The sequence below is a fragment of the Asterias amurensis genome, chromosome 21 (assembly GCF_032118995.1).
Source record: "Asterias amurensis chromosome 21, ASM3211899v1".
In the NCBI taxonomy this organism is placed as follows: Eukaryota; Metazoa; Echinodermata; class Asteroidea; order Forcipulatida; family Asteriidae; genus Asterias; species Asterias amurensis.
Window position 1 is genome coordinate 12,827,807 of NC_092668.1, and position 20,237 is coordinate 12,848,043.

The 20,237-nt window shown below is 40.7% G+C and overlaps 1 protein-coding gene across 2 annotated transcripts; it reads right to left on the reverse strand.

The window, feature by feature from the left end:
- Positions 1-497: 497 nt before the first annotated feature.
- On the reverse strand, positions 498-19,602 carry LOC139952944 (protein transport protein Sec24A-like). Of its 2 annotated transcripts, XM_071952279.1 has the most exons (22): positions 19,218-19,602; positions 17,991-18,605; positions 16,516-16,659; positions 13,041-13,142; positions 12,094-12,719; positions 11,529-11,704; positions 11,150-11,252; positions 10,514-10,640; positions 9,576-9,685; positions 9,172-9,403; positions 8,637-8,692; positions 8,375-8,476; positions 7,656-7,760; positions 7,150-7,273; positions 6,757-6,915; positions 6,361-6,534; positions 6,016-6,126; positions 5,416-5,594; positions 4,839-4,976; positions 3,942-4,139; positions 2,727-2,830; positions 498-2,191 (listed from the first exon to the last, which is right to left on the reverse strand). In XM_071952279.1, the coding sequence occupies exons 1-22, from the start codon at positions 19,327-19,329 to the stop codon at positions 2,080-2,082; spliced, it is 3,909 nt and encodes a 1,302-aa protein (XP_071808380.1). In that variant the 5' UTR covers positions 19,330-19,602; the 3' UTR covers positions 498-2,079. The 2 variants fall into 2 exon arrangements, with proteins under 2 accessions (XP_071808380.1, XP_071808381.1); XM_071952280.1 differs by lacking the exon at positions 16,516-16,659.
- Positions 19,603-20,237: the final 635 nt, after the last annotated feature.

A 20,237-nucleotide genomic window follows, 5' to 3' on the forward strand; every position in this document is an offset into this window, starting at 1 on the left:
TTACCAACAGAAAGGGGCTACAATAACACATCCTTTTCTTATGGCAACTAACACCTGTTATCTCCATGTATTTCCTTTCGCAAGCAGTGGACTTAATTGGCTCTTGCACAAATCAGTAGGGCTGCCGACTGCCGCAGGCAGACCAACTGCTCATCAAATAAGATTAATGACCCAATGTAAACACACCCACTAAGTAAAAATAGTTTTCTTTTCCCAGTTTTTAGCCAAACTAAAAATCTCTAAAATAGAAATTTCCTGTACAGGCCATTTAAGCATCTAAGAGTCTCCTATTGTCGTTGAAGAAACTTTACAGACCTTTCCTTTGTTTGCAAATACTGGCCATCATTAGGTAAGGGCAGCCTCAAGTAGCAAAAGTCTGCCTTTCTAAATAAAACATACGGGCCTTAAAACCCCCATGGTGTGAAGGAAATCTGTAATGCGTGTATTTGGCAGTCCAACTGATTTACCACTTACCAGTGCTGTTGATAGCATTACGGTGGTAAATGATAAGTTGTACTTTATGGAAATTACGGTTGCCCATACTTTTTGCCAACCAAGGCCAAACCGAGTGACTTTTGGCCGACGAGATTTTGGAACATGCCCTGATCCCTCCATGCCCCCTGTTCAACATTGCCTTGGTGCCCCTTGAAATGTTCAAGTGTCAGACCCGATACTTTACAGAGGCAATTGATGCAATTGCCTCCTTGCCACCAACTGGTTGATGGTTTGGGTTCAAATTTGGGTAGAAGTGGGTAGTGTGTGGGTGAGATAGATAAGGTTTTGGATGAGATGGATAATGTTTGGGATAAGATGGGTACATTTAGGATTAATATAGGCAATGTTTGGGATGAGAGGGGCAATGTTTGGGATAAAATGGGTACATTTGGGATTAGATAGGCAATGTTTGGGATGAGGAGGTTAATGTTTGGGATAAAATGGGTACATTTGGGATCATATAGGCAATGTTTGGGATGAGAAGGGCAATGTTTGGGATATGATGGGTACAATTGGGATTAATATAGGCAATGGATGGGACGAGAAGGGTAATGATTGGGATAAGATGGGTACAATCAGTGGGGTACGGTTTCGGTTTGAATGATGAGGTAGGGGTAAAGGATTAGGCATATAACTTGGATAGGGTTTCAAATAGGTTGAGGTAGGGTAAGTTCTTAGTTGGGAAGGGTTAAGTTTTGATAGTCAGGGGTTAAAGTAAAAATGAGGTTTAGAAATAGACAGAAAAAGACTGAAGTTTATATAATTTTAGATTGCCATCTTCTATTTTTAAGATAAAAACTTTAAGTATGCAACCCCAGTCAAGGTGTGGTTGTTTTGTAACTCATGAGCTGTACATAACTTTTGGTGTCAGAAACTGTCGCAATTGACAGGGGGGGAGTTTGGAAAATTGCAAAACCCAAGCCTATAATAGTGAAATCAGTATTTTACTTCCAGCATGCAGACATAGTATCAAAGACAACTGAAGTTGACCCTCCACTTGAATGATTTATTCAATATCAATCGTGTGGTTTTGTAAGATCAAGGCACCATGTCAACCAGCAATGCGTCATGTGGTGAATGCAAACTGTGCACAGAAAATCTCTGTCCAGTCATGCCAAAAAACAACATTGCCTCATTTCGAATACCTATTCACTTTACCCATGGACAGGGAAACTGTCAGATCTCTTTTTCTAAGAGGTTGGGGAAGGGGGGTAGGTAACACACTTCAAAATATCTTAAACCTGGGCAAAATTCATCAAATTGCTCTGCAAAATAACCTGCTTGAAACTTCGGGAGATGGAATTAAGGTATTAATGACAGTATACATGCTATGGTTATTTGGTAAGCTGGTAATCTGTGCAGGCTAAGCGTAGAATCTCTGTGCTTAGCAGATCCATGGGGTGAAGACTCATTGCATGCTATGGTTACTTGGTAAGCTGATAATCTGTCCGTGCTAAGCGTAGAATCTCTCTGCTTAACAGACCCATGGGATGAAGACTCATTACATGCTATGGTTACTTGGTAAGCTGGCAATCTGTTCGTGCTGAGCTCAGAGTCTCTGTGCTTACATGAGATGAAGACTCGTTACTTGATCTCCTTCTGTAGGTGTTGCAAGAACTCATAGTATGACATGGAGGATTCCGTGCGATCCTGGGTCAAGTGTCGTAGGAATAAAGTACGCTTCTTACTGTCTTCCCTACAGAGAGAAAAATAAAAGGAAATTAATTAAGACTTGGCTGAGTTTGGGACCAGTAAAGTGGGCCAAATTTCATGGCTCTGCATACCGCCCAATGCTGTGAATACGACTCCCATTATCTGCTTACTGTGCAAGCAAAGAATGCTTAGTAATAAAGAGTTAGCACAGGCACTAGCAAAACATCTCAAGCTATCCTGTGAAATACGACTGACGTAAGCGTGGAATTCCCTGCTTAACGTAAGCGCTGGTTCCTTGCTTATGGTAAGCAGATTCATGCAATGGGGCCCTAGTGGCTTTTAAACAGAAAATCATCGGTGGAAAGTTGAGACTGGGCCCAAATTCATAACACTGTTCGGCACAACATACTGCTTAGAACATTTCTTTGAGTGGGGCACCAGTTCAAAATTGTGGAATTTTGGCCAGTAACCAGTTTTTGTTAAGCATGATATTTCTGTGTTAAGCGTGTTTTTACCTAACTTACTTAGGGGTGGGGGTGTTGATGGGGTGTGATTAGGTGGGGGCTGGGTTTATTTACCTAATAATTTGGAGGGGTGCAGCGCAAGACCGCTTATCTAATAACCACAGGATGAACGTCCTCAGTCGTTCTGAGGCTTGGTTGGCAAGCTCCGGTAAGTCCACCTGTTGGAGAAATGGAATGTGCCAGTCAGTAATAAGCTTGAAGCATAATGGAATAGTCCATATACATGTACTGAGGACAGAAATACCTTGTAGGCCTATTCTACCAAACACTAATTAAAACATGGTTACTACTGTTTGCAAGTATAAAATAAATTCACCTACAGAAAATTGGAAAATTTTGATTACTGAAGGGAAAAATGGAACAAGCCATATTAAAATTAGGCATTCAAATGTTTAAACCTCACATGAAGAAACCAATTATATTTAATCTGACTAATGTTAACATAATGACAGCTTAGGAAGAAAATAAACAAATCATTATGTAAAAATCCTTCACAAAATAACAAAATTTCAAAATACAAAAGGTCACCATTACCTGTGAAATGGGGAACAAATCATAGAAATTATCATGCAATATTTCATTAACAAATACCAGTATTTATATGGGCACACTGTTGCATGTTAAATAATATTAAATACATTAAAACACATCATCAACCCAAAGCCAAAATGGAACAAACCACTTTGGACTTGGATAAGTTAAGCAAAATGGCTCATACCACTTCTTTAAAAGGTTTGAACAAAAAAAACTCTCAACTTGCAAAATACAGATCACAAAAGTACAAGCAATAATTTAGTAAGAATCATTTATAATGGTAAAAAGTAATGTAGTCAATTTGAGAAAAATTTTCAAAGCAATATTGACCTGTAAAGAATAAAACACCATCACCTAAAGACAAAATGGAACAGTCATTGTAAAGTTATATCAGTACTGGAGAATGGAGCGTACCATTTCCTTGGGGATGGACTGGAAGTTTGGTTGAGTCAAAAGTTTAATAAGAATAAAGAACAAAAATTTTCACCCAAAGTCAAAATGAAACATTCCACTGTGGAGTTAAATCAGTAAAGAAGAATGGAACAGACCATTTCCTCTGGGATGGACTCAAAGTTTAGGCACATTAATAGTTACATTAAAATGTAAAGAAACATGGAACGTACCATTTCCTCAGAGATCTTTAAGCATGTCAAAACAACTTATACAAGACATCACCTAAAAACAAAATGGACACTCCACTGTGGAGTCAAATCAGTAAAAGAGAACGGAACGTACCATTTCCTCTGGGATGGACTGGAAGTTAGGCACGTCAAGGATTTCCATACAGAACGAAATGGAGATCGCCCGGTTGACAAACAGGTACATGGCGTCTCCACAGTCCAGTAGGTAGGCTCCGTTACGCTCAATGTACTCGGAAGTTAGACCCAGGATCGGGGGCTGGGGTACTGACTGATCGTTGATTAGGATTGCACCCTGCATTAATCATAATAATCAATTTTTAATGATGAGAATAATTAAGTGACTGTTTTATTCCAAGTTCAGCTGTCCATTTCACCAAACTCTTCCTACCTTAGGATTAATCTTAGACTTAGGACGAGTTAAGTTCTGTATCCATAGAAGTTCGGATGCATTGAACTCATCCTAGGTAAACTCATCCTAACTCAAGATAGGATTAATCCTAGCGTTTCATGACATCGGCTGCAGGAACAAAACCCTATAACCCCCAGGGTGATGTTTTTGAGGGTAACAACAGTTTTATACATTCCAACAAACATTGATTAACAAGAAGAGTTTACATGGTAGTAAATAGAAGCAATGATAAATAATACATACTTTTTGCATCTCTTTCAGGAACACACATTTGTCATCAATAGTCATACTAGTGAAGACGTTATGTTTTTTTTTTACAAACTTCAATGAACATTCTTTGTCTCAACTCCAAATATCATGCACACTTAATTAAAAACGTATTTCTGATTTAACCACCCTATGTAACCAGGGGTGGATTTCAAAGACTAGTCTTATCTCGAGTCACTCGCCTAACTTAGGACTAGCCATACGTTTTTAATACCTCCTAGGACTAACTAGTCCTAAGTTACGACTGGTCCTAACCCTTTGTGAAATCGACCCCAGAAACTTGTTTTTTTCTTCCTCTAATTAAATTCAGCTTACCTCATCTGACATGTTATGCACCGGGTACATGTTGGGATGAAGATGAAGCATGATGTATTGCAGGGGTTGACATTTGATCATCTCCATCGCGTACACCCTCTCGTCCAGTCTGGTGCTGGAACCCAGACGGAAGGCCACCTGAAAGACAAGATGTGATTGGCTACATTGGTTAAGGCTGTGGATATTCCAACCAATCGTATTATCTGTTAGAGAAGTGGTATAAGAAAGCTAGAGAGTATGATTTACTTAACCCTTCTACTGTCTGACCATTGAATCCATTGTGATTGTGAATGATTGACAAACTTTGACAGCCCAAATTATGATATCATGTGGTGAATGCATCTACAAAGTACACAGTCAACCCTCCTACTGTCTAACCATTCGATATCATCAACTGTGTCTTGTTTGATAGATAAACTATGCCAGAATGTAATATGATCTAATGTGGTAAATGCATCTACACAACACACAATTGCTCCACTATACAAAACCCTTGCAGTTGAAGGGTTTCGTAGGGTAAATCAACTCACTAGCAAGTAGGAAAGTTTACCCATAAAATTGCAGTTGGAATTCTTACGTTTTTTAATGCAGCCAGTGTGTAAGATGGCAGCATGCGTAGCGACTGAGGGCACATCAATGTCCCAACAGTGTGACTGCTTGGTAGCGTCGTCTTGTACATCGACAGCGAATCTACGCAGACGTTGACCAATGCGTCCCGAGCGTCTGACATATTTGACGTCTGAGATTTGTCGACCGCTGAAAATAAGAAAATGACAGATAACCTAATCAATATATTGATGCTACAGGTTTTCTCACAGAAATTTGTTTGTGCCATCCAGGCCGATCCTGGGCAGCTTAAACAGCCTGGTCATGTTGTAGGCCGATGGTTGAGGTCGCCTATAACCTGATACAGAGGAGGCTTCCACCTTGTCAAAAGGGTTCAGATGGCTGTTTTTTTTATTTAAGAAGGTAGCGAGAGGCACCTCAGGTCTTCGTAGGGCGTGGCCAATTAAACAAAGTTGACTTCTCAGCAGGGTTGTTGTGGTTGGTGCTACGCATGTGCGAGCATACAGGTCTGTGTTGGACAGCTGTACTGGAAAGTGCACGCCAATGAAGATGTGTATCAAATGCTTTTTCAATTTAAGTAAACTCAATTAAAAAATGGCCGAAACCTTACCCATTCTGGTGAGTAATCCCATAATGCCTTGCTGATCCGCCCCTGCGATGATCTCTGTCATCTGATTGGACACTGGCAGGCACATGGTGTGAACACGAATCCGTCTCTCTCCTGAATCGTTCATAAGGGGAGATAATTTGCATATCATTAGCATATTATGTTTGTCTGTCATTCGAATCAATGTAACCAAATTAAGGCTTGAATGAATGATTGTCCGGCCTTGTTGATTTTAATATCAATCTTTGTGTATGATCCATTGTTTAGAAAAGGAATTACATGGAAATAACAGGTGTTAGTTGCCAGATGAAAGGGGTGTGTATTTTTAGCCTCTTTCTTTCAACTGACCTTTACTGCTTGTGTAGAGCAACGCCGCTTGGAAAGACGCCACTGGGGAGTCATGAAGGCTCTCCTCGATGGAGACCTGCATAGCGAAGCCGGCGTCTGGGTTGATGTTGGGAAGGGAGAGGAGATCCGTCGATCGGACGAAGAAGTTCCCATGGAATGTGTGGATGCTCAAACCTGAACGGGAATCGAAATCGGGTTTAAGTAAGAACATGATCTTTCTGGGGTGCATTTCACACAAGAGTTAAGACTAGTCTTATAGGACTAGACTAAACAAATCTTGGGAGTTTTTTTTTTGAAATACATCGAATAAACAAAGATTATTAAAACAAAAAGATAAGACAAAAAAGGTAAACAAATTTTTAAACCCAGTCAAATCTTGCAAGGTTTTCTTCTTACCTTTTGTGCATCTGATCCTCATCACTGCCTCAAACCCGATCTTTCTCGTCAGGTATCGCCGGAAGTCCAAGCCAAACCTCTCCACTTCTACGAGGTTCTGAGTGCTGTTGAACCCTGGGTAATAGTGCACGCTGCCGCCGGAGTATTTTGCGACACCAGCTACGCAAAATTTAGAAAAAATGAAGAGGGCATGAACTTCATGGGTGATAAGAGGAGTTAGAGATTTTGTTATCAACGCCAATAAAATAGATGAAAGATGTCCAGGCATGTTACAAGACCAATCATTTTCCAGCAAGTTGACAAACCCTTTCAAAACCATACAAGTAGACAGGTTTCGTAGGGTGGCACAACTGTGTCATGGTATACAATACAATACTAGTATTTTCCACTTACCTAGCGTTGCTACGTCTGTGTACTGCCCACTGAACAGGAAGATATCACATGCAATCTGCTGAGCTGAAAAATCCAATGATAACTTCTTGTAGAAGTCGACCGCTGGACCCAGATTTGGCACATTCTGAAAGGAAAAGAATCACCAACAGTTAATTTCCATGTATTAATTTTGGTTGCGATTCCGCATGATTCAAACTGGGATCCGGGAGGTGGAAGCGAGAAAGATACCACTACTACACCAACCCGAACACCCTAACAGTTATACTATTTTTTATAAGCATTCCATTCCATTCTGCAGACAAGTGGCAGCTCATGAAAAAAAAAAAAAAAAAAAAAAATTGTCCGGATTTTTGGCCAGTGCTATGAGTCTGAATAACACGCTTTGTACTGCAGCGTAGACAAAACATAGGCCACAACTTTTACACTGTGTTGTTCGCCCTCATTTTCAAGATGTTTTTGTGGCATTCCTTAGTCTCACATGCCTGATTTTGGAAAAGCCGACTTACTTTGGATGAAGCTCTTTGGTTTGGATCTTCCCTGGACTTCAGAGCCCCCGCACCAAGAGAAGGTAAGCCTGACTGGAACACGGTCACACGACCCCCGGTTGGGCTCTGTCAGGGAAAACATAAAATAAGAATGAGAACTATTACATAATTGGTTGCAGTAATACCATGTGTCTAGCTACTTCCAAGGTAGATTTTGTTCTTTAGGGAACTATCTTGCTTTACATTCTGCTACCGCAGAGTAGATTTTTCACAATTTGGGAGACTTCTCAGTTCTAACTTCACTATCGCGGAGTGAGTTCTTAAAGACCTGCTTGAACGAAAATGCTAATAAGTCGTGAACTTTGCTGAATTTCATTTAAAATGTTTTCAATGAATAAGGAAATCGAGTCATATGATGTGTAAAAAGACAATCATTTTTAATATCCTAATCCAGCGCTTTTCTGAGAGATTTGCGAAAAGCTCCATTACGTAATTACTCGCAAAACGTCATAGTTGGGGAGCTCTTATTTGTAAAGCCGCTTTGATGCAGCGTGGAGGTATAACATTCCGCTCAGGTAGCTGTTTAAAGGACTGTTATTGGCCCAATGACCATGGCACTTATGTAAAGTATTTCATTGATACGGCATTGTAAAATACGCAATATAAAATATCTAAAAGCTAGTTATTATATTGATTAGTAGAGTTTGAAGATTATTTTTGTTGTTTTTGTATTTTCTTACCATGAGTTTGAGAGCTGCTTGTAAAGCCGGTCCCAGAGCTGTCTGCGTATTCTTGTTCCCGGTAAACATACTCGGCAGTTGATTTAGAAGCTCATCTATCAACTACAAACAGCAAAACACGAGGAGGAAAAAGTCAGTATTTAACAAAATACAAGGATGAGAAAATTGTTTAACTTTTTTTCCTGCAAAAGAGGGATCAATTTTAGGGGTCTTGTTAAAATTAATCTAGGGGTAAGTGAAAAACTAGTAGAAATTAACAAACCTCTCTGTTCTCTTGTACATTTACGAGCAAGTCGTTAGGACAGGGGAGGAATACATCTGCAAAAGAAAAAGATATGTTTAAGTTTAGTTGTTGTCCGGGAATTATGCAAATGCAACATTATTCCCTCAGTTACTGGCTCCCTAGGCAGTAAGCCATTTGCATGTTTAGATTTGAATAGTTTCTGGTACAATGACGTGCTTGATCACAAGTTGCCACTTGAATTTGAATTCCTCAGACTATAGAGACAGTTGCTATCTCACATGATTCGGGGCAAGCTTTTGCGTAGTTACGTAAGAGACGGTGAACACCCATACAAAATTCTGAATGAATTTCAATGGCACAATGGTACCAGGGTTGGCTCATCTGAAGGTTGCTATGCAAAAGCTTGCCCTGAACCACTCAACATAGTAACTGTCTCTATAGTCTGAGGAATTCAAATATACACGTTAACTTGTGACTAAGCAAGTCATTATACCAGACATTATTGTCTCCATAAAGTATCAAACCTGACGGCAAATTCAGACAGGGTCCTTACCATCGATATCCGAAACCACCATCATCTGCGGCCTGGTCATTCCCTCTTGTAGACTGTAGAAATGCAAGGTACTGTCGAAGGTGATGAAGCCGATCAGCGTCCTGGCGTCTCCCGGCATCTTATCCAGGCAGTCCATGAGATTCTGGCAGGCTATGGTCAGGTACCCTGACTCCACGGCGCTGAAGGAGACATCGAGAACGAAGAGGTAGACAGCCGGCTGAGGTGGCCTCAACTATAGAAGGGAAGAAGAATCAGTTCTCAATGTTTTCACAATTAGTTACCGACCCCCCCTCACTGACGTAAAAGGATCGGCCGAGGGTTGTGCATGACGGTATGAGAGACATCATGAGATGTATGCCATTCAATGACCAATTATTCCATTAATGATTATTTGACTAGCTCACCATGTATTCTGAAGGAGCGATGAACTCAATTGTGGCTGACTTAATCTCTGGTCTTCTCTCCGGTGAACCGTAACTCTTGGTAACAGGGTCAAAGGTGAACTCTTCAGGTACTGTAAAGAAATAAAGAAATTGATAAAACTGGTGAAATTTTTGTAGAGTTTTAAAAATAATTTTCATTTCTTAGAATGTACTGACAAATTTGCTTTTGTTTTCACCTTTCAAATTTCACCATTTTTTCCCGACTAACAACAGATTATGCACAAATTTTCACAGGTTTGTTTTCATGTGTATAAGTAGGATTTGAAACTTTGCATGGTGGAAATACAATATAGAAAGGTTTGCGGTAACACCATGTAATGACTATCTCCAATGAGTTGGGGTGGTTCTGAAAAAAAACCACCGTTGGTTTCAACTCGACGTTTCGATCAGTATGCTCTGATCGTCTTCTGGAGAAAGCATGTGCATAGTTGATCACACAAAACATGAACACTTTCTGCGATTATTTTTTCAGCTCAACCAATCCTGTATAATACCACAAGTCATAAAAAATAGCCAGAGGGTCGTCTGTGTGTCATTTGGGCAGCCTGTTTTACATTTAGACACCCCGTTTTATCAATCATTTACATGTCATTTAAGAGACGATTTGGACACCCAGTTTTTAAATTTCCAGCAAATTTGGAAACCCTTTTTAATACCATATCCTATTCAAAATTCAACGTTCAATAATCAATATTCAATATTCAATATTCAATATTCCAACATTTAATATTCAATATTCAATATACATTATTCAATATTCAATACTCAATATTCAATATTCAATATTCCATATCCGACATTCAATATTCCATATTCAACATTCAATAATTATTCAATATTCAATATTCAATTCAATTAAATAAAAAACTTAAAACCTTGCCATCAAAAACAGTTCTTACAATCGTTTATCCTATAGCAGAGGTTGCACTTCCAGCGTCGCTGCTCAATGATTGTTACAAATGGGTTGATGTAGGTACGACAAGATCGACATCGCACAATAACGCTGGATTGAATTACTGGCAGATGCTGCAAAAAGAAACACACAAGACTTGATGTAGTTAAAAAAAAAATAATAATATCAAAAGACCAGGGGTCGATTTCACAAAGAGTTAGGACCCGTCTTATCTCGAGTTAGGACAAATAACTCGTCCTAAACGAGTAACTGGTCCTAACTTAGGATTAATCTTAAGATCTGCATGCTACAGTGCAGGGTTGGGACTCATCTAAGTCCTAAGATTAGTCTCAAGTTAGGAAGAGTTTTGTGAAATCGACGGCTGGTCAGGGAACTTTGTAAGATTTGGAAGCTGAAGGTAAAAGTAGTACCTGTGGTGGTTGGAGTGCTTGGCACCATTCCCAAAGCACTGGGGAAACATCTGGACGAAATAGGGACAAACGTGAGGATGGATCGGTTACATATGGCGGCGCTTTTAGGAACAGCAAAGATCCTGAGAAAGACTCTGGAGATCTAAGGCTACAGGATGTAGAGAATCACATATTTTCAGATTTTTACCAGAAAGAAAAGACGCTGAACTTACCGAGAGATCCCTGAATGGGTGAATAAGAAGCCCCAGAGGCATGCGTGACTTTTGTAGAAGACCGTTCGTCTGTGGGATAGCGTTCAACGTACTCCGGAAGATGCTGCAAAAAGAACAGCATGGTTAATTTTGTTGTACATCTCTCATAATTTAACGACCTTCATGCCGCCTTTTTTGATTTTTTTTTGCCCTGGTGCCTGATCTACTGGCATTGGTGCCTCAAGAATTTGACTTGCTCCAAAAACAAGGTGGCCTTGCCCTGAAAAAAAATAAGTAATTCCAGGCCTGCTGATGGTAATTCACTCCGGGCGAGTCAGCTATCAAGTTAGTCTTTGACATCAAAAATTATCACAGATTCTTAAAGACAGGGTGAACTTACTCTGGGTCCACCTGGAGCTTCTGATAGTCCGGGCTGAGTCTACTCTTGGGTGGCTCTACGGGCGTGGTTTCCACGATGTGCCTCTGCTGTAGGAGATTCATGGGTCTTGTGTCCCCCTGCTGGACCTTTAAGTTACCCATAGAGGCGTTTATGTTGTTCATGGTGGGCTGACCCCCCTAAAATATCAATGAAAAAACAATAGTTTAAACATCATTAAACAACTGTCTTCTGCTTTTACCCAAATTTGATGGATTGGGATTTGTATTGCTAAAGCAACGGCTTGACATGGAGCCGGGCATAAGTAATGCTATTAAGTACAGTTCCAATGGTCATCAAGATCATAGTGCACTAGAAAGAAATTAAGATGGAAAAAGGCGAGTCTTAAGGACTTTACGAAAAGCAGACAGAGTATTAGATTCCCTAGATATGGGTTTTAAGGCATTGCATGTCGAGGTGTCAATATGTATACTCAGTTCGCGGTAACACCGTTTTCTGAGGCAGTCTCCCAATGATGACTAGACCAGGCAAACTTATAAAGTCTGAAAAACAGCGTTTGAATACTCACTGGTTGCTGCATGATGTTGTTCATTTTCGGGCCGGCTTGTCCGCCATTCGGCTGCGGAGCCACCCCCGACCTCTGCATGGCATTGCCCATCATCCCTGGTGCGTTCTGCCCTCCTAGGGGAACGCTGCCTTGACTGACCGGGGGCGGTTGCTGATATGAAGCGGGTTGTGGGTACTGCCTCCTGCCTGATACTCCAGAAGATGAAGCCGAGGTAGGTGGCCCGCCCATTGAAGGTGCACCAAACGGGGGTCCCCCTTGCACTGGAGGGCCACCAGAAGGTGGGCCACCCATATGCCCTCCACCCATTTGAGGACCACCTAGTGGGGGACCACTTGCTGGAGGTCCACCCATTTGAGGAGGGCCTGTCGGAGGTCCGCCCATTTGAGGTCCGCCCATTTGGGGTCCACCCATTTGGGGTCCACCCATTTGGGGTCCACCCATTGGAGGAGCACCCATTTGGGGTCCACCCATTTGGGGTCCACCCATTTGGGGTCCACCCATTTGGGGAGCACCCATTTGAGGGGCACCCAGCTGCGGCCCACTTAGTGGGGGGCCTCGGGAGGGTGCAGCTAGTGGGGATATTGGCAGCTGAGAGCCTGCTGGTTGAGTCCCTGGTGTAGGGGGACCTATGGAGGGAAAAATTAATTTGGATTTGAAATTCAACATATCTTCTCTATAGAATCATATTTATCTGACACGAATCACTGCAAAAATTAAAATAATATTTTAAAAATGCTGCGATTTTGTCAACAATGAAGTCAGCCAGGAAATGCCCTTAACACTAGCTTGTGTATTTTGTCTAGTTTAAAGTGCCAAGGAAAGATTGGCTAGTACACACCAATTCTCAACTTGCCCTGAGGGATACTTCAACTTCTGTGCGCATGCCCCTTATTTATCACTAAACAACCAATTGGTCCTTTTGCGAACTTGATCATTGTCTACTTTACCTTGGTAGAAATTTGAGGTGTAGGGCGTGCCTCCTTCTAGAGCGTCGTATCTCAGGGAAGGAACAGGTGAGGGTGCCGCTGAAGACCGGGCGGAAGGAGGACCTAAATGAGAGTAGAAGTAAAAAACTGAAGTCACTTTTTCGGCACCATTTGACATTTATTTGGAGGTAAATCGGGCCATTTCATGTGTGCATGTGTTACAGTTTTGGGAAAAGGGTTGGCACGCTTCTATCAACATGTGGCTCCACTCCATTAAGTCCACAGAACTCTAACGATATGAACTGATCCATCACTGTGTATTTATTAAGCTCATTCTTTGCATTTTAATATTTGTCAATATTCCCTATTCCATTTTAATATTTGTCTCAATTGCCCTATGTACATCAGAAAATACAAAAATGATTTTATTTTAAGTCATCAGTTCAGTACATCATGTAAACAGTGAAATGGTATTACGCTAGCAAACCCTTTCTGACAAGCATAATTTTATTGTGCTTAGCTACATGAAGCTACAGTATTTTTAAAAGCAGCTCTATGAAATTAGGCTCAGTGTGGTCTTGAACTGATGACAACACTACAAGTAAAGTCTGAACATGTAGCTGATAGCACTATTACCACCTGCAAGATGATTTGCAACACCCAAGCGCATTGGTTAGCTTTCATTTACTACAAATGGACAATTCAAAGTATGTGAACGTGATAACCAAATGGTCTTAATGTCGCTAATGATGATACAAATCCGATTTCGTCATGAGATTCCAAGCCAATGTGATCACTACAGAAAGTGTTTACATTCATCTTAATGAACAAAATCCTGTACAACAGTGAACGATTTCCAACGCACAGCAGTGAATAATTTCCCTTGCATAGCAAAGCAAAATGCTATGCAAAATGTGACATTTGCTACTCAAAAATAATATTTTGCTACTCATTATTACCATTCTGTGTGCACAAAATCTGTTCAACCGAAGTATTTTGCTACGCAAAATTGCTGGATGAAATCGTTCCTTGCATGGCAAAATGTATCAGTTGCTACCCAAAAAGTTTTAGCATCGAGTGTGCACATAAAAAGTTATGTTCAAATGCGATGCAAAGTTGCTTGAAGAAATCGTTCCCTTGTACAAGGATGAAAACAATAAGCTCTAGAGGAATCTAACAATAACACCCACAGAATCAGGGATAAAGACAAACTATATCTACAGACAGAGCTAAATGAAATTAGACCAAATAAAAATATGTTTAGTGCCCCGCCAACTTCCTTTTTTTCCATCTTATAAAAACACATCCTAACAATCTAAGACAAACCAAAATTAATAAAAAAAAAAAAAAAAACTACTTAAAAAAAAAAAAATTGGGGCAGCCATTTTAAATTAAAAGGCCCTCCACCTTCCTTTTTTCAAAACGGCAAAACGTTAATTTTTTAATATATATATCATATATTATTGGGTTTGTGTTTTTATGGGGGGGGGGGGGGCTTGGAATGAGGTGCAATGGATTTCGTCCCCTATGATTATATCCTGCCATTTATAATTATAGTTTGGTGTCCATACATTGTCATTTGATCATGATAGGATACAGTATTGATTAGTCACAGTTGAGTAATTGCAAAGTGCACCGAAGCGAAACACTCCAGACAGGCTAGCGGTCATTATCTAGGATTAGTCTGTACTATAATAATAAAACAGGTGACTGATGGGGGTGGGGGGGGAAGATATCAGCTTTTAAAATACACTATGCTTCCACCTACTAGTTAGTTTCACACTAAATTTCACTTGTTCATGTTGTCGAATTACCGTACCAATCAAGTGATAACCCACAAGGGAATTTACTGGGTAAAATTTTCATAATTTGGGGACAAATTTACTAGAGCAGGATTTGAACCAACGACCTTCGGATCAGTGTGCCTGTGATCTACCAAATCAGCCGTCGATTTCACAAAACTCTTCCTAACTTAAGACTAATCTTAGGAGTTAGGACGAGTCCCAACCCTGCACTGTAGCATGCAGACCTTAAGATTAATCCTAAGTTAGGAAGAGCTACTCGTCCTAACTCTTTGTGAAATCGACAAGGGAAGCTAACCCTCTGACTGGCAACCCTGAACAAAGATATTGAAAAAATACCCCGGGAGACCACCAACGCTTAGATCTGGTTCAGTTGGTAGAGCGCCAGCACAATGATCTGGGGGTCATTGGTCCACATCCCACTCTGGTTTTAGTCAATTTTTATTTGTTCAACCCCAAATTAGCTGCTTAATCATTTGAGCAACTCATAATCATAAAACTAATGAGTTCCCTCGTTTGGAAAATCACAAACAATCAAACAGACAAACAACCAAACAAACACAATAGATGCATCTAATTATAAATGCTCATTTTTCTTAGTACGTAGAGCACACATGTACATGTGTAACTCATACGTTACATTATACAATGACTATTGCACAAAACATTACTACCTACTTAAAATATAAACTGGAAATACAGCATGTTAGCTATCCAAGGCATGCATTAAAATATAAATTAGATGGGCAAGACACTTTTTGGAAAGGGCTTTTGAAGCATGCAAAGGAAACAATTTTCCAATTTGGAAAACGACTACATAGAAACAATACATAATATGATGGGGACATAGAGACAACGAGACAAAAGACAAAGGTCTTTGTGGTGGAAAAGATTCAAGGTCTTTTGGTCATTACGCATTTACCTTAATCAATGACCTCATGGCAGAAATGCATTGTCACTTTTAGATGATAATGTGTTTGCATTTGGGTACATACAATAGGTAATCTCATCTGCTGGCATGGGTGAATATTTTACGGCTTGAACATAGTCCCTTTAGCTTATTGAAAATGCTTCAATCCAGAATCAGTTATGAAAATGAAGGCCATTCCTTTCTCCAATGAAGGATTTGTTCATTCAATCCCCAATTTAGGAGCTACAGAGCTATGTACATTGTGTATCTCTATGTTGGCAGACTGCCTGTGTATCTTTTTTGTAAAAATATTATTATTACGGACAAAAATTAGGGAATAAGATCGTCAAAAAATTCAATTTTGCAAACTTCAATTCATTTTCTTTCTTTAATTACTACTTTTCTGCTTTGTAAATTGTGTACACAGTGTACATGTGACATGATAGTAAACAAACTTGGGAGCATCCTAAATTTTGGGTTGACGCGCCCAGCCGGCGATTGAAAACAAAAGTAAAAAGGAGGACCCCTGGAAACTATCTAGCCCTCAAAAAATGAGTGAGTTATGGGAGTCAGATACGCACAGAGACATGTTCTGTTGATTCATCACTAATGAAGAAGACAATGTAAACAGCTAATATCAAAGCATACTGAAGGACAAAGCAAACAATAGCTGATGAGATTACTAAAAGCTACTACCACCACAACAGCCAGACGTCACACAGCGAAAGAATTTTGAAGCAGAAAGCGGACATGAAAAAAAATTAATCATTCGGAAAGGCAATACCTGAATCGCCCGGTGAATAACTCCCAAGCTCGGCCGTTGGGGACGAGGACTGCAGCTGCAGTGTGGGCAACGGGAGCGAACCCAAGGATCCAGTGGAGGGTGAACGTATCATGGAGGTGTACCTCGGCACCTGTAGGGCCTCGCCTTTTAGGTGTTTATTTTTAAGGGGAACGGGCAAACAAGGAGGCGTCATAACAGAGCCGTGCAGCCAGATATTAAAACAGTAACCACAGAAAATAAACAAAAGGGGAGGGTATTGGATGCGTGTGAGTCAGGAAAATGTGTGTTAAAACACCATGGGTTTATGATTTTGCAGGTGAAATTAATTAGGGGGGGGGGTGCACAGGCAAAATTATATCAAGAGATTGTCCGATGATCTATGATGAACTAGTTGCCGCCATCTTGTTTATGTCAGAGCAAACCAATGAATAGTTTTGGTTAAATAACTACATACATGTAGTACAAGTTATTGGCTAGTGTATGTGGGTCCTTTCTATATGTAGTTGTAGTTATTATATCTATGTCTTGTGTTATCCATACACAACAAAAACACTTACAATGAAGCACAGAAAACTCTTGCTGAGCATACTGGGTGACCAGCCAAAATACCATGTGATGAAAAGTGCATAAACTGACTGGTTTCCTGCTAACTTTTGCTTTTAGCACAAATTTCTCATGCAAGATTTCCTGCTTAACAGCCGTTAAAATGAGTCCTGGTCAGTGCTTTGCCTATTTTATTTTGTCCATGGGGGAGTTTTGGGGTGCTAGGTGGCAGCAGACTTACCAGGTAAATCCATTGCTCACGGTAATGTGCGCATGCTCAGAACTATGTAAACAATAAAGGTTTACCTGGTAAGTCTGCTGCCACCTAGTGTTTTCCAAAGTCTCCAATTGGTATAAAGGCTACACGCCAGAGCCATACAAAAAACTCTATTTGGCTTTGGCTTTAAACAAGAACCCGGAATCGTGTCTACTTATAAGTAAATTCAGCACTCTGCACTAATGCTAAAAATAGAAGTTCAATATGATGATGTCAAGCAAGTTACTACGTCGTTTTGATAACACAAAGTGACATCAAACTCTGCTTAGCAGTCAAGATGGATTGACACTTAACATCAATCTTAGCTCTTTATGAAATCGGTCCAGGTCAAATTTTACTGACTTGCCAAGCCATTGTCAGTGTTTAATATATTTACCAACGTCTACTGTGCTTTGATGCCCTGATCATGTGCCAGCGTGAGTGGTGGAAATTTTTCTGCCATTCAGCAAAAGTCACGTCATTACTAATGAGTGTATTAGTATTACCACATTGTGACACATTACTGGAGCCCCCCCCCCCACCACTCCTTCAATGATCACTAGCAAGGAATAAATGAGCAAGGCAGGGAACACACATTTTGGGGTGACTCCTTCCGAGGACACTCTGTCAAACATTCTTTTATCATCAAACGTTTTTTTTTCAACGACCTACTAACCTGATGAATTGAAGGTTCGGTCTATCCCAGACCCATCGGGAGTTGAAGGTGAGTCCATGGAGACAGGAGGTGTGCCAGGACCTCCATACGACCCTGACCGACCATAGTTTCCAGGGCCGCCAGGCAGCGACCCACCAGGGAGGGGCATACTCGAGGGCGGCGCTGCCACTCTAGAGGGGGGTCCAGATCCAGCGGAACTTGATGGCACAGCTTGGTGTGGTCCAGGATATGAGTTCACTGGCTGCGAGGGGCCAGAGTACTGATTCGGCATCGAGGGTGGGTTACCCGGCGGTCCCCTGCTGTTCGCAACGGGGTAACCACTCATCGGTGCCCCTCGACCACCCTGGGTTGAGTTCGCAGTACCAGTGGGTTGGTAACCACCCATTGAATGAGTTTGAGCTCTGCCTGTGTTAGTGTTAACCAAACCACTTCGATGGTCTACGGGCGAGGGTCGGTAGCCGGTAGTGCCAGTGGGAGGGTTGTTGGTAGGGTGAGCACCGTTTGCAGTGTGTGGCGGACCTTGGTTGTAGCCCCTTGGTACGTTCATTCCAGATGGATTGTTGTAGTTTCCTGATGGGGTAGGCCCTCCTGGACCTGGGGGTCCCATTGATGGCCCTGTTTAAAAAAAAAAAAGTTTGCAATATAATATATATAGTCAGGACTCATCATACTGATTGGACTTTGATAATATTTCATTTGATAACTTTCCGTATGGCACCACCACTTTTTAACTTATTTTTTACAAAAAGGGATATCTCATTGAGTATTGAGTTTTCTTGAGGTAAATTAGTATTTCATATCGAATGAAAAGTGGTTGCGCCATACGGAAACTTTTCCATTTCATTTACGCAGGTGTTGGGCAAAACCTATTGTTAAATAAATCTTTAATTCAAGTGGACTTACGCAATAACTTTATAATAATTGCAGTCAGATTCAACTCATAACCTTTTCTTTTAAATCTTATTCTTATTTCTCACTTGTCATAAATTTTTTTATTTAAGAGTTGAGTGAATGCAGAAAGTCGTCTCACTCAGTCTGATAAAGGTTAACACTTTTTGTCAGTAAATTCAAATAACCAGCTGATAAAAAAAGAGAAAAACAGATATTAAAAAAATGTCCAGTCAAATTTAGAGCTCCCCCCCCCCCAGGCCCAGGCCCACAGAATGTAAATGTTGTTATTCATCTTAAAATAAAAGCTAAAATTATTTGACTTCAATGACTACTCACTTGCAGATGGTGGTCCCATTCCACTTGGGATTCCTTGAGGAGGCGGACCAGAACCCGGCATTTTCATCGGCTGCTGGGCGTTTGCATAGGCATTTTGGCGAGAGTCCGCCATCTTGAATTGTGTCACTGAGTCACCGCTCACGAAAATTGCGTCATAAATCAGAAATTAACACTAGTTCAACGCGGCTAAAACGCACAGTACACAGCGACGAGTTGAAGATAACAGTCAGACTTGGGAATACCTATAGAATGTGTGAACTTAAATTTACAGAAAAAGGTTTGCTGCCAGGCGAAACATTACGTAAATTAAAAGCATTGTCACGACGGAGAGTCAATGACAGTCGCCATTGTTGAAGATTCAGGAAAACCCATTTCGTAGACTAGCCAAAAGGTGCATGCGTAAAATGGTCACGTTTTCAACGTGGCACTTCCCAAAAATATCACGAAGTTAAAATTCTCGGGGGAGCTCGCCCTATGATCAAGGTGTAAAAACGCATTCAGAAACACATCAAATATACATCACAAAAGTCAGTGTGAACATGGAATGAAGTTTTTTTAAATAAAGTTTCTATCGAGTCCCAGATTAAATTTATACCAAATAAGACTCAAGAGGTGATGTCAACAGAAGACCTTACTCTCCTTTCAAGTTTATGTGGGGGCAATCGAAACAACTAGACAACGTTTCGAGTATGGTCTTCATCAGAAGTCCCTATTATGAAAGCCGAGTGAGATCCTGCCGCCCCTCAAGGATTTGTGCTGCGCGTGGCCAGTTTGATTTAAAAAAAAAATAAAAAAAAATCAATGATAACCTAAAATAAAACCTTCAGAAAGCATTTACTGTTTATTTCTCCCGTCCAACCCTTTTATTTAGGACAACATAAATCATCAAGCGCTTTTTCTTGCGTAAGTAGTGTTTCAACGGAGGGCGCCCTCAATAGCTAGCTGAAATCACCCGTAGTATTTCTTACCGTGGTTCCCATTTATCCGGCCAATTTTGACAGCCGAACTCGTCTTAAAATC

Coding starts and splice junctions, on each gene's coding strand:
- LOC139952944 (XM_071952279.1), bottom strand. CDS start 19,329: ATGGCGGACTCTCGCCAAAATGCCTATGCAAACGCCCAGCAGCCGATG. Junction 7,761..8,374: donor AAGCAGCTCTCAAACTCATG/GTAAGAAAATAC, acceptor TTTCCCTGACAG/AGCCCAACCGGGGGTCGTGT. Junction 6,916..7,149: donor CACAGACGTAGCAACGCTAG/GTAAGTGGAAAA, acceptor AATTTTGCGTAG/CTGGTGTCGCAAAATACTCC.